Genomic DNA, 14,332 nt, shown 5'->3' with positions numbered 1-14,332 from the left:
GGATCTCATCTCCCTTCAATACAAAGACCTTCAAAGGAGCTGGAGGCCGCTTTATAGACGTACTATAAGCTGCAGATGATGCAAAAAATAAATAAAGAGAGAGGCAGCGAGAAAAAGAAATAGAAAAACTAAAAAGACATGATGTTTCTGAAGGCATTTGTTATGAACAGGAATCCTGTATTGGGGAGATGGAGACATGTGGAAGAGGAGTGAAAGCAGAGTTTCATAATCTCTCTCCCTCTCTCACTCTCACTCTCTCCTCCACAAAGAGTTATTAGATGATGTAGGGATGGGAGGCGAGCACAGGCTGAGGATTGGCTGGGCTCACACAGCAGTGGAACATCAAAGCCCAAGGCATTAACTGTTTCTATCCCTAGAGTGACAGAGAGAGACTGGCTTTGATGTGTGGGGGGAGAGAGGGAGAGAGATACGGAGCGAGAGCAGAAGGCGAATTGGGAGGAAAACGAGGAGGGAGGTGGCTACTCTATTACCTAATGAAGGCAGTGCGTTGGTAGAGCTCAGGATGGATATGGAGGAAGGAGTAACCAAGACAGAGTAGTCCTGTTTCTCTGGTCCTCGTTTAAGAGAATTTATAAATTAGCCCCCGTCGCTCAGCTTTTACATTAGTGATGTTGTTCCGTACCCGAGTACAGTTGCGTCATCATCTACGTGATATTCGTTTATGTTGTCGCTACAGTTTAAAAAAAAAAGCGCGCCAATCGCAAGATCCCAAGTCCCGCTGACAAATGCCTTTGCAAACCCCACTCACCAACTGCTACTCACGTTACATAGCAGTCCGCTTCTGTGTTTTGGTACAGTTGTATTTCCAAACGGGACTTTAGGGTCAAGTGTACCTGGATCCCTTGTAGACTTGTAGTCCGTAATATGAGTCAAGCTGTACCAAAATGCTAGGTCCTACATTTCCCATAATGCAACTATCTTTCGTGAAGCCCTCCTTTGCTGGTTAAAGAGCAAAGAGAGTTTCCCCTTTTTAAGCTCGAACACATCCCCACCACACATTTAAAAAATGCATTTGAACCCTGACACACACACCCGCAACCACCTATTTACTGCTCTATTTATTTATCAAGTGTTGGGGGGGTGAATATGAGGTCACCTGGCATTGCGGGGGTGTAGTGTCCCTCCACAGTATTGGTGTGGAGGCACAAATCTCTTGGCAAATAAAACCAAACAAGGTGGGTTTTTTTTTTAAGTAATTTGGGTGAACTGACCCTTTAAAAATGCCTTGTTGGAGAATCTATATAATTGCCTGGAGACTGTGGGATCCCTACTCATGCAAAGACTAAAGAGGCATAAAAGACACTGTGAGGTTATTCAGTGAACTCACTCTATAGTCTCTAAATTCACTAAATTAAGATAACAGCTCACCCGAGAGATAACATTTTTTCAATTTGGTGGGCGGACAAGTGTCATTGATTTCCTTTTCTGCCATTTTTCCCTGATTGTCCCACCTCTGCTTGTACACTCTGCGTAACACCCGGAAATATTGTTGTTTAATAAGTAGCAGGACCTCCATTGTTTATCGTCTCAAGTCATCTCTCGGGGAGATGAGAGGAGAATGGCGAGGCGTTTAGAGCACCAGCAGCCACCTCCTATCTGAGATGACTCGTCGGCTCCCCGGCTGATACTGTGACTGGCTCTGGACGGCAGCCCAGCTCGTCTTTGAGTGTGTGCGTGTGCACGCATGCGTTTATGCTATCGGTCACCCTTTGAAACAGGAAGTGTCTGATGTGGCTGTCATCGCCCAAAGCGGCTGAGCTCAGGGCTGCACAGTTAGACTTTTTCCCACTTTTCTTTTTCTGACTCTCTCTCTCTTCCTTGCTGTTTTTTTTTTTTTTCTTTCACTATGTTTGCAGTCTTTGCGCATTGGCACAGGACCTGTGAATGTGATCCCTAGCAGCCTGCTGCATTGCAGATAGAGGTGATGAGCACACAGATTTGAGTCCTCACATTCAAACACAGTTGAAAGGGAGAAAATCGGGAGCCCTTCCAGCCCTGTGGCCCTGAGTCATTCTCTCTTGGTTTAGCAGCAGATCTTTGCCTCCACTGTCTCCGCTTTTAGCCCAGTGCGATGACCGGCTCCCACATTCCCATCAGGGCCAAGCCTCCAGCATTCCCAGCTGCCATTTTCCCTCCATTTTGGGAAACCCATGTGGCTCATTTTTGGGTCCATGGCCTGGGTGACTCGAGCAGTCACAGAGCCATGCACATGCTCAGGATTTCACTGAGCTTTACTCTAGCTGTACAGAAAACCACTCTTTAAATTCAGGGGCAGGACAGGATCAGTGTTGAGGTGCTGGTGAGAGGTGGTGGGCTCAGAGACCTGCCTCATGGAGGGATTACTGGGCCTTACTTTGTGGAGTGACTGGAGGAAGAGACAGAAGATGATAGTCACACCGACGCTTTGAATTTGACTTGGGATGTCAGGACTGCAGAGTATTTCAGGTACAGTTACAAAAGATTCCCAGCTCTGATGAGACAAATCCATTTTATTACTGTATAAAGTTCCATCGCTCATGGTAATGTTGTACTCACCAGGTTGATTGCTGATTTCAGATGGGATAAGAAACACAAGCAGTCAGATGATCAGACGAGTTTTAAACAAACTGATTTCTTTTAGAGAGAAAAATACTTCCCTAAAACTGTTCATTTAAAACAACAATCACAGTTTACGGACCAATTTATGAGGGATTATTACCGACGTATCAGGTGCACTCGGTTTAAGTAGTTTAAATCCGGCTAACCTGTTGACTTGTACAGCGCGAACAGTGCAAGCAACAGTGTTTACCCGAGGGGGAACTGGAGGGTGTTGACGTGGGTCGGGACGGCGTTATCAGATGTAACCGCCGTATGAACGCAGTGCAGAGCAGCGGCGACTAGCTCGCCAGTGGGCCACACACTGAGACTCACATGCACTAACATGCACGTGCAGCCGGACCGAAGCTCGGATTACAACACACACAGAGGGAGAGCCACTTCATTCTCTGCTCAGGTAGAAATTACTCCACTATCTCTCCACATAGCCAATAGTTGTTTGCTGCTATATTAATGCTCTCAATATCGAATTTAGCACCTTTAAAGGTTTCCAGAGTCCCAAACAGCTAGTTTGTGGTTCATTTAGTATTCTGTCCTCTCTCACCGTCTCAGCAGCTTTTCCATTATCTCTGCATTAGGAGAGTTTATTCTCATCCAGATTTCCTGTCAGAGCGCTTGTTAAAGGGACAAACAAACTGCTCTGTCCATGTCCATCTTCTCTTAATGTAATGGCTTGGCACCTTGGTCCTCGTCTGTCAGCGACCCCTCAACCTTCGTCTCCTGGATTTTATTGTTCCGGGTTTCTTGTCTCAACCTTTTAACCGGGGTTCAGGTGTGACGGAGAATCAAGTCCGCTGCTCACTCACGCTGGCGGCGTCTGATCTTATTTAACATTCACTGATTCTGAGCGCTGGTCCTGACGACACAGCGTGACGCGAAACAATCAGCAGCCGGCGTCAGACGGTGCTCACTCCATGAATTAGACATTTGTCTGCTGAGCTAATTAATCCTGAGAGGGGCCTGATGGCATCTGCCTCCATGCCGCGTGACAGACACCGAGAGGAGGGAGTTTTACGACAGAACCGTGTTGGTCTGGCTCGCTCTTCACTGTAGCAGACATGAGAGCGGGAGTCTGACAACTGCCTCAAGACACTGGCATCATCCAGTGTCCCCTTCTTATGGATAAACATACGTATATATATATATATATATATATATATATATTTATATATATATTTTAAGGGTTTGTTTGTGTGCCTCTTAGTGTTCATACACATGCTGACAATAGTATCTTTTTTCTTTCCCCTCTCTCTGTCACACACTCCTACACACACAACAACAGCTACTAGTTCAGCCCACCTGGAGGACCTGGCATACCTGGATGAGCAGAGACACACTCCGTTACGCACGTCGCTGCGCATGCCCAGACAGAGCACCACCTGCGGGCCGGGTCGCTCCGGGCAGGACCTGAGAGGTAAGCAAGAGATAAAGACAGCACACACACACACACAAACACAGACCCTCCATACCCGTCCCGTCCACCAAAACCGCCGCTGATGACGACCCAACTTAGGATTCAAAATAAACAAAAATAGGTTTGCTGCGAACAAGAAGCTGTTAGGCGCAAGAGATGCTGCGTTATAAATGCTGTAAGAACTGCAGGATGACCATATGTGCAGGTGACAAGTTCAAAGTCTGAGCATTCAACCCCCATTTACTTTCACTTTCACTTTAAAACAATGCTGTTTTGCATAAAGAGCATTTTGTCAGGTTGTGTCACCACTAAGCTAAGATTTGTCTCAGTGCTTAACACTCACAGTCAGTGTGCCAAGTCTAGTAGCGCAGAGCAAGCGCCTCCGTGATCGAGCAAATCTCCTCGGCCTTCTCCCCAAATGGCCAAATGGCCTCATGTCACAACATTATGTGTCCCCTCGCCCTTCTTCCTCAGTCACTTAGCCAGTAATGAGCACCGTAATGGCAGCCCTCTGCCATCCAAGCGATCACAAATATGCGTCCCCGTGTGTTTTAAACACCTGTTAAGACCCCACTTAGCTGAGAGTGTGCGACGTGATTCTCCCCGCCCGAGGCAGCTGGCCGCAGACAGATGCAGAGTGGAGGAGTGTTGGAAGGAGAGAGAAAAGCTAGCTCCTCTTAAAGCCTCACTGTTACTGCCAGAGCCACTTGTTTCAGCCCTCCTCTACGGTCAACCAAGTGTGTTTACAAGCCAACCGACTGCGTCCTAGCATGCGCTCTGCCTCCTCGGATCAGTGTCAGAGAGTGCACTGCTCCTGCAGTTTCACCGGGAGAGGCAGAGGACGAGACGGACGGGAGACTCGACGTGAAGGCCGGCGGCGGCTTGAAGAACTCAGGTTCTCATCATATGAGGACAAATTCCTTTATTCCTGAAATTTGAGTGTCTACTGAAACAACGGAAAAACAGTCGTGGATGCAAGGGATGGAGACAGAAAACGAATGCGCACGGGTAAAGCACCCGTGGTTAAAACCACGTTCGAAACATCTGTCCTGTAATTTGAAACAGTCCATAAAATTCAATGAACTGGGAAGCTGTCGGTTTCATAGCCGTATAAACATGTATCGCATAAATAAATGACTAATGTATAATGTTCAGTTTGACCCGGACAGACGGGATCACCGTGAGCTTTCCTCCAGCAGCACCCTCATTGTCAGCACCGAGGATGACCCGCACTGACAGAGGGGATCCCACGGCCTTTTTTCTTTCTCAGCAGTTTCACACATCACGATATTACGATAATGCAATATGCTGATCTCCGAGACATTTGTGGTAAATGGACTTACATTTTATACAGCGCCTCTCTAGTCTTCCGACCACTCAAAGCGCTTTACACTCCATGTAAACATTCAGACACTGACGGCAGAGGCCGCCATGCAAGCTGCGACCTGCCCATCAGGATCTAAACACACCGACGGCGAAACCTTCGGGTTCAGTATGTTGCCCGGAGACACTTCAACACTCCCGGACGGGAGGAGCTGGGTTCAAGAGCTGAGCTAATAACAAGTAGATGATCAAACAAGCAAACAAATGAGGAAATAACTGACAGATTGATGAATAGCATTTTAAATAGAAATGCACGATAATTGCCAGTTATGGGATGTAGCTTGTACTACCTGTATTTATAGCATTAGTAGCCTCATGCCTCAGAAAGCACACGCGTTTGAACACATGATGCGTCACAGAAAGAGGCTCGTTGGTTGTTGTGCTTCAGTCACAGCTGGATGCGGAGTTACGGATGAACTGGAGGAGACTGCTGGTTATGTGTTGGTCAGGTGGTAACCAGCTGACAGATGCAGCTCTCTCTCTCTCTCTCCTGTTGTTGTTGGTTTTTTTTTTTTTTTGTTAGCTTCTTTTGATGCCGAGCGGCCATCGGAGGCCCGAGCTGTGCTGCTGTTTTGAGGAGAGTGAGTCAGACTGTAATGGACCTTCTTGTGCTCCTGCCTGCCTACCTCTAAGATTTACCACCCACCTTATCTATTCACCGCAAACTCACTCGCATAACTGTACACCGCACACACATTATTCTCTCCCTCGTTTATCTTCACTCTCTCTCGCTTTGTCCCCCCCCCCCCCCCCCCCAAGCCTCGCTCTCTTTCTGCCTCTGCTCGCATACACAAAATAGGCCTTGTGTTAGCTGATAAATTATAGCCGATACTAATATTTTCAACTGCAGAGAGTGTTATTACTCCCATATGTACTCGCTGGCTGTGGATGCAACTTTAATAAAAAGTCTTGGAAATTCAGGTTAGCACTGTATTTGACCAGACATTTAAAGGGTGAAGCTGTTGATATGCTTCTCGACAACAAGTCCCATGAAAGTACCTAAAGCAAAATTGAATTGATCCAACATTGTCTGAGTCCATCCGAAGCTTGATAGAGATGATTCCTCTGTGCTATAGACCTTCACTGAACCTTGGCACTGTAGTTTATTTTGAGTCAATCCCACATACAACATCCGGCTGCTGTAAATACTCACTAGAGCTCCAACTGCGTATTAATCCGCAGCTAAGAATCGTCCCCAACAAAATGCTTGAGGAAAGTTTGTGGAAGACTACAGTGCCCAGCTGTTTGAGGGAATGACTAAGCCTCTGTTAAAAATGAAGCGATATATTTGTGACTGTTTTTTAAAAGATGATTCATACATCTTCAGGAGGAACCAATGGGCTCGGAGCTGACGGCCACAGACGGGATAGCAACGTCAGAAAGCATCGACTAACATATTGTTGGTTTCGGTCTTCTCATGGGAAAAATACAGAATAATGGGCATCAGTTCCCCATTAGTTTAAAATAAGTTACTGTTTATAGTTCACATTTATTTACAGCAAACACAGACTAAAGGATGCCCCTATTGCTGACTTAGCCAAATGAGTCGGATAACTACCCTAGATTTGATGACAGTGCATGTTTGAGTTTCAGATGATAATCTAGCCTCTCTCTGCTGTTTTTCTTTTTGTCGGACACCACCGCCTTAATCTGTTGTCTGCAATCTGATAAAAACAATCTTTAATTCTAGATGCAATATGTATTAAGTTATTGTAAAGGGCTTTACATGTTATGTAACATACTGACATACTTTTTCCTTGTTGCTTGGCTCCAAGACGTAAAGTTAAGTCAGTGAATAGTGTCTCAGCAAGGAAACGGTGTGTGTTAAATGCCTCCATGAGGAAGATTAGAACACATTTCCTGAAGAAACACATTATCCATAAGCTCATCTAGGTTTAGTATGCTGCTCCGACTGTTCAAATTACATAAGATTTCTTTTTTTTTTAAACAGAAATTATGTAAGAACCTGTCGGTGAATGCATTAGCTGTAGCTCCACTTCCAGGATGTTACAGGAAATGACTGGAATTTGAACTGTATGTCTGAAAAACCAGACATCAAACTCACACACTGACTCCCACATCCGCCATAAGAAAAGTCACCTGACCTGAGATAACCCTTCACAACGAGCAGGTCGTCTCAACTGCTCGTCTTCCTCTTCCTCCTCTTCCTCCCCATCATCTCCTCTCTCCCTCCACCTCTGTGCCAACTCTCCTCTCCTCCTCCTCCACCTCTCCCTCCTTCTCCAGGCTGCTCAGCCACCGTGAGTCATCCTCACCTGGTGAATAATTAAAACGTCTGAGACTCTCGCTCCGTCTGGCCATCGAGGGCTGGTGGTAGACGAGGGGCGGTGGAGTGATACCTCGCTTAATGTAGCCTGAGGGGGGGACTGTTATGGGCAGGATTATGAGCAACTGCCATCCATCCGTCTACCTCTCTCACATACACACACGCATTTGCTTTCACCGTCCTGGAAAACAACTCCCTCAGCCCCACGTTCACAACATGGCTGCCATGTTTTCGTGGAAGACCTGACCCAGTAGAGCAGTAGTGGCTGCACGACTTAGCGCGCACAAAGCGGTGTAATCGTTACTGCCGTTTGGAGGATGGTGGCCGATATTGCGAGGGTGTGTTTAGCAATTCCACGAGGACGGAAGGAGCTTTACAGACACATTCAGTCACCACCCCACGATAATTGGATTAGCGAGCACTTAAAACAGAGTAGCAGTGGGCATTTAGCCTCTTATACTCCAGTGGCCTTCGATATTATAAATGGCAGAATTGCGTAGTTTTTTGCATTTCCCATCAGCAGTGTTGCATCAGGTCCATTCTGACACCCAACTGGAAGAATATTACGTCAGTTTGTGAGTTATAGACGGAATAGAGTAGTCGCCTTCTGCCTCTTTGTGTCTCTCTGACTGTGTGTGTGTGTGTGTGTGTGTGTGTTGAAGTAGCACTAAAATAATCTGACCGGGGAATATGGATGAAGTGTCTTTTATTACATTGGGTTGCAGCTGGCACAGAGCTGAGTGCAGTAAAATGCAGTCCTGGTCATGCACTCAGTATAAAACAAGCTTTTCACCCACTTCCAGGTATTTCTGTTTGTACTTTTTGCTCATTGCATATAAGTAAGAATATCCTTCAGCATGATCGTCACGTTTCTTTTCACTCTGCGGTGATAATTAGCATTTGGAGTGCTGTGTGGTAAAAGGATGCACAAAGCACAGTATTATCTCATTATGTTATGTAGCTATGCTCTTTATCAGCACACTGGAGTCATTTACAGAAGACATGCAGCTCTAATGCAACACCCCCTCCCTCCCTTCCTTCCTTTTCCTGCCCCCTGATGTATTTTGCAGCGCCGTACCGGCACACAGTATAGAACTTTCTGCCGACACGCAATAAATCCTGCACGCTCTTACCATCGCATCCGACCAGTCTTAATGTATGATACTTATTTCCCACAGCTCTGACTCCCAGTGTGCTTAATGCTACTTTGCTGCAGGGTGTGAAAATAACTACTGCACTGGCTGTCATCTGATCAGCAGTTATTTCTCACTGCACACTGATCATCAGTAAAGCAGGGTTCCTGGAGAAAAACAGGAAAACTGTTGACCAGTTTTCCACTCATGGAAAACGCGGGGAAAATTAGAGATGAAGTCAAATGATCTGGAAAAGCCTGTGTTGTCCTGGAAAATTCTTTCAACATTCTCCTTTTTTCCCGTTCAGGGCTTAACGGCTGAGTTCTGTTTCAGGGTCATGTTGGCGTTCAAATGGTAGTTTAAGGACGAGAGTATTTTGAATCGTCATCCTTCAAATGTAAATATTAGCCACTGCTGGCTGATAGCTGTGGGAGTTTTTCTCATTATATTATTCTGCGATGAATTTGTCCTAATTTCTAAGCACGTAACAGATGATTTCACGGATACGTTTTAGCCATAGGCTGCACTTCTTTTACATTGGACTTCCACGTAAATCCCTGACTGTCATACCAACTAGATCGTCGCTGAAAAGTTCCTGAGAAATGATCTCTAGAAAAGAGTGGGAACCCCGTAAAGGAAGCAAAATAAATACTAAGTGTAAATCCGCTTTCTGTAACGGCTCCAAATATGGTATTTCTCTCATCCTGAGGTGCTTTCTGTTAAGATGTGACTACCTTTAGCAGCCTGTAATTCACACACAGTCGTCTGTGGAGTTGAGGTTGGAGTTCCCCATTCAAAGGGTCGAATTACTACTAGAACTGGGTTCAATTATTTTTTCATGGAGATTGATTGATCTTGCGCGGCGCCATGGAACCAATTCGATTCTCCCAAAAGTGCGAACCTTCTCCAACCTCCTCTCCAGACTATCCGAGGAATACGCTCAATGTAATTTAAAGGATTTCAATTAGTAATCGACCCCGGTGTGGTGGATCCCCGTATTTCTGACATCATGATGCGCTGATGCTGTTGTCTGCTTCCTTTTTAAAAAATTTGTATCTTTACATTGAGCTACACACTGCTGCCAGTTCCCATTCCTGTCCTCACTGTCTTTCTTTATCCCCTCTCTCATTACTCTGTTTCACTCTCTCTCTCTTTCTGTCTCTCTCTCTGTCTTCTGCTCGCTGTTCGTCGCAGCTTCCGCTAATAACACCCATGCCTGGCAATCCCAGTCACGTAAGTTACTTTAATTTTCATTTGTTGCATCAGGCGGCACGTTCTGCTCGCAGTCAAAGCTGCACACACACACACACACACACACACACACACACAATCACTCTTGCCAGCAAAGCATTTGGATTATTCACGCACAACTCACATTCTCAATCAGGCGTGGTTACAAGATGCTGATCCACCATTTAAAGAACACACCAGATAGAAGAGAGCATGTTTTTTTAAATTCTAAAATCAGTTTTAAAAGACGGCACCCAGGAGATGACACCCAGAAGCAGCAGACTAAATTTTACACTGAATTCATCACACAGCTTCAGAAGTTCGTACCAGATTCATTTTGGCCTCATTAGTCTTTAATGGTCCATATGTTCGGCTGAAAAGATGCGCAACCTCTGGAGGACTTGAGTTTAATGAATCCCCCTAGTGAGTAAAATCAACAGTCGGCAGCGGTAGTTAAAGTATTCACTCCCTCGACTTTGTGCAACAATTTTATTGCAACAAAATGAGCTCAAAGCACAAATCTGGATTGTAAAAGTCATCCTCTTTGAGTTCTTAAGATTAATTTTCTTGCTCTCAACATTACTTTAACTATATTATTCCTACTTTTTCTTTAGTTTATAGTGAGATTATAGTGACATCTTTTTATGTCTCAGAGCACATTTTACACCCAGCCCTTCCATATACCTTTAAAGGATTTAAGGGTGCCGTTAGTCACACGATCCTAAAGCACAATAATGTTTTCTTTCACATTGACCCATCAGTATATATTTAATCTCAATAGGAGCACTTCACACCAGGTTATTAACTTTTTTTTGTAATGTCAATCATTAATGTTAAATTAATATTTGTAACCTTGAAATCCACATAAACACTTATTTTGTGGCTGTTAAACAACAAAATATGTATTTTTTTTGTATATGAGAACTACTTTTACTACTGATATACTTGTTTATGCATAGATATGTTGGTGTTTATGTGTTTGCATTCATATGTTGCTAATCATATACAAAATGTATGCACCCAAGTGTAACTATCATGTTAATAAAGGGGCTTTTTACTCACAGTAACTCGCCTGACATCAGTCTCTAGATGCATTACTGCAAGAAAGGGGGAGACTCTTCATCGTAACATTCTAATGAAAGAACATAAATGTGTCTTGTACCTCTAATTCTCCATTTCCTTGACCCGCCAGTGCGTTTTGCACCCTATCGGCCTCAAGACATCGCCCTCAAACCTCTGCTGTTTGAGGTGCCCAGCATCACCATGGACTCCGTCTTCACGGGCCGCGAGTGGCTCTTCCAGGAGATCGATGCCCACCTCAACAGCCCCAACGCCAGCATCAACCGCGGCGTGGCGGTGGTGGGCAACATCGGCTTCGGCAAGACCGCCATCATCTCTCGCCTGGTGGCGCTCAGCTGCCACGGCACCCGCATGAGACAGATCGCCTCCGACAGCCCTCAGGCCTCGCCCAAACGTAGGCGCCCGCTTATTTCTTCAAATGATTGCAGTGTTTTTATGTACCAGTGAAGATGGTGAACTGATGAAGATTCTTTCCTGAACTCCATCGTAAAATGTCAGTATTTTAGAAATGTCTGATAGCAGTGCGCGAAAGATGGCATGAATGTCTCACACGTGTTAGAGCTGTGCCTGAGCGTGTTGTGCTGTCTTGTGTCCAGATGGAGAGGGGCTCCCTCTCACTCAGCCTCAGCCCACGCACGGCACCCTGGGAGGAGGCAGCTGTCCCGGGACCCCCGAGATGAGGCGACGTCAGGAAGAAGCCATGAGGAGGCTGGCGTCTCAGGTACCAGATACAACTGTGACCGCGCGCACGCATTTCAGCCTCTGATTTACAGAAAAAACACACCTAACGCATTCGTCTCCAAGTACTTAAACACTCAGATACTTCTTCCGCTCCCATTGGCTTCTTTTACAGATGCAAATGATCTATTTATCAGCCATTTGCTCCAAATATAAGTGTGCTTGTAGTGATTTTCAATATGCAATTTCCAGCTTTCAATTGATGGTTGCGTATTATGAAGAAGATAAGTGCACAAGCCTGAGCCACTTATGAATATTTCCACATCCCCCAAAAACTTCCATTTACCTTTTTTTTCTTTCACAGTTGTGTGAAATAAAAATATAGATTTAATTGCCAAATGTTATGTCAGGGGTCTCATTTGCGTTCTACTGTATTGTCAGTTCTTCCTTTCTTATTTTCTTTATCAAAGAGTAAAACTGCATGCTTGATTGTTAAGAGGAAACATTGCTTATGTGGCGTAATAGTACATTTTATTGTTTGTGGTTAAGCGTGAAGTTTCCAGGCCTCTGTCTGTCTGTCGGTAATTGAAAAACCCCAAAGATTATTATAAATGGCTTCTTTTAATGTCTTCATTTTTCAATTAGTGACACCAGAGGTGGTAGGATAGCCGGTGATTTGCTCTTTTGAAAATGCATTTCCAAAGTACAGGCACACAGACACTCACACAGAGTTTGCTCCCCGAGGTGGTAGACTTCAAAAAAGCTGGACTTAGTTTTTTACCCTTTATGTTAAGGTTTGTGCCGCTCTTCTTTGTGTTAAATGTTGACTTTTATAACACTATAACCGGAGAGTTTAGCTTGCTTTACCTGGATGTGTGAAACCGGCTCTCTTTCGCGCTCTTCTTCCTGTCTGCTGTCGCACCTCGGTCCCCCTCCCATGCTGCTTAGCCATCTGCATCCCCGGTCCCAGCTTGATGCATTATGCAGATGTGTTTAAAAAAGAAAAAACAACTTTGCCAGGGAGCCTTATGAAATATTTATACCTGCAGAAAGCCATTTCCCAGCCAAGCTATTAGATCTTGTTAACTCTGTGCATTAATAATGGAGCTCACTCCCTTTTTCACCCCTTTTGTTTTAAAGACCTTTATCCCATTGTGACAAAAAATTAGCATTTCATTTTGATTGGTCTTTTTATTTTTCTATCCTCTTTTCCTCACTGCCCTCTGATCGCTGCCGTGCCGTTGAACAATTCAAAGTCTTTGTGATCTCTCAGTCGCCAGGAGCGCTCGGTCGCACCTGCGTCTATTGTTTTGTTGACTGACCTCCCGGGAAACTCACCTGCCCTCGACTGTCCTCTACTGACGCTGCATCTCAGCACAGAGACACGTTTATTCATTTAATCATAACCATGTTTCGAGTGCATTGCTGTGAAACCCAACAGTTTAACACTTGACTCCTTCGTGCCACAGTCATCCAACGCATCAGCGTGAACGAACTAACTCCGTGCACGCTGGAAGCCATGAATTATGAATAGCTAAAACCGTTCAGCGAAACGAGAAGTATTATGTTTCATTATACTGCAATCGTCCACCATGAGGTTGACTCAATCCCAAATGAGTTGTAGCTGTAGTAGACGCTGGGAAAAGTGCCTGTGCTCTGGAAGAAACGTTATTTCTAAAAGTGTCATCTGACTCCCATGATCCCTGACACTGATCCTCAGTTTTGCGATATGGTCATGTTTAGGATTACCAGAAGTGCACTGGAAGTGTTCACCTGTATGTTTCTCTGAGTGACCTGTTCTGCGATCTTCTCCCAACTCTCTGTCGCCCCCAGGTGGTGGCGTACCATTACTGCCAGGCAGATAACGCCTACACCTGCTTGGTGCCGGAGTTTGTGCACAACGTGGCGGCTCTGCTGTGCCGCTCGCCGCACCTCGTCGCCTACAGGGAGCAGCTGCTGAGGGAGCCGCACCTCCAGAGCATCCTGAGTCTGCGCTCCTGCGTCCAGGACCCCCTGGCCTCCTTCAGGAGGGGGGTGCTGGAGCCCCTGGATGCACTTTACAAAGGTGAAACACTTCAGCCTACTCGGAAAGGATTTCAATTTCAGCTTTCCCAAATTCAAATATATTCATAGTGGTCAGAACAGTCACTGAATATATTCATTGTAGAAAACAAGTAAAAATAAGAAGGCAGTTTCAAACGGAAGATATGCACTGTAGACTTTATTTCATGACCCGACTTCTCAACAAAAATGTGGGCTTTTCAGAGCTGAAAGGGGAAAGTAAAACAACATTATATTAATTTATTCTTATGTAAATAATCTGTGTAAAGTAAATAATGTATTGCATAAAAACAATTAATATACGTGTGCAAAATATATATTTTTAATACATTTCTAATTGTATAACTCTAAAATACACAAGAATTCAAAAACTACAGCAGTTTCTACTCTTTAAATTGTTCAATGGTCCAAATGTCTTCACATTCTTCATAAAAACTGGATTAAAAATAG

At 44.9% G+C, this 14,332-nt stretch overlaps 1 protein-coding gene across 1 annotated transcript in view; it reads left to right on the top strand.

The window, feature by feature from the left end:
* tanc2b (tetratricopeptide repeat, ankyrin repeat and coiled-coil containing 2b) overlaps positions 1–14,332 on the top strand; it is a 92,295-nt gene that overhangs the window by 62,521 nt on the left and 15,442 nt on the right. Inside the window, exons 8-12 of the mRNA XM_076094063.1 lie at positions 3,899–4,030; positions 10,028–10,066; positions 11,256–11,537; positions 11,740–11,864; positions 13,655–13,886. Coding sequence (XP_075950178.1) covers positions 3,899–4,030; positions 10,028–10,066; positions 11,256–11,537; positions 11,740–11,864; positions 13,655–13,886 — 810 coding nt within the window. The remainder of the gene's footprint in view (positions 1–3,898; positions 4,031–10,027; positions 10,067–11,255; positions 11,538–11,739; positions 11,865–13,654; positions 13,887–14,332) is intronic.

Source organism: Anarhichas minor, unplaced genomic scaffold (assembly GCF_050575085.1).
Source record: "Anarhichas minor isolate MPS153535 unplaced genomic scaffold, ASM5057508v1 ptg000017l, whole genome shotgun sequence".
Lineage (NCBI taxonomy): Eukaryota > Metazoa > Chordata > Actinopteri > Perciformes > Anarhichadidae > Anarhichas > Anarhichas minor.
This window is presented reverse-complemented; position numbering and strand designations above follow the sequence as displayed.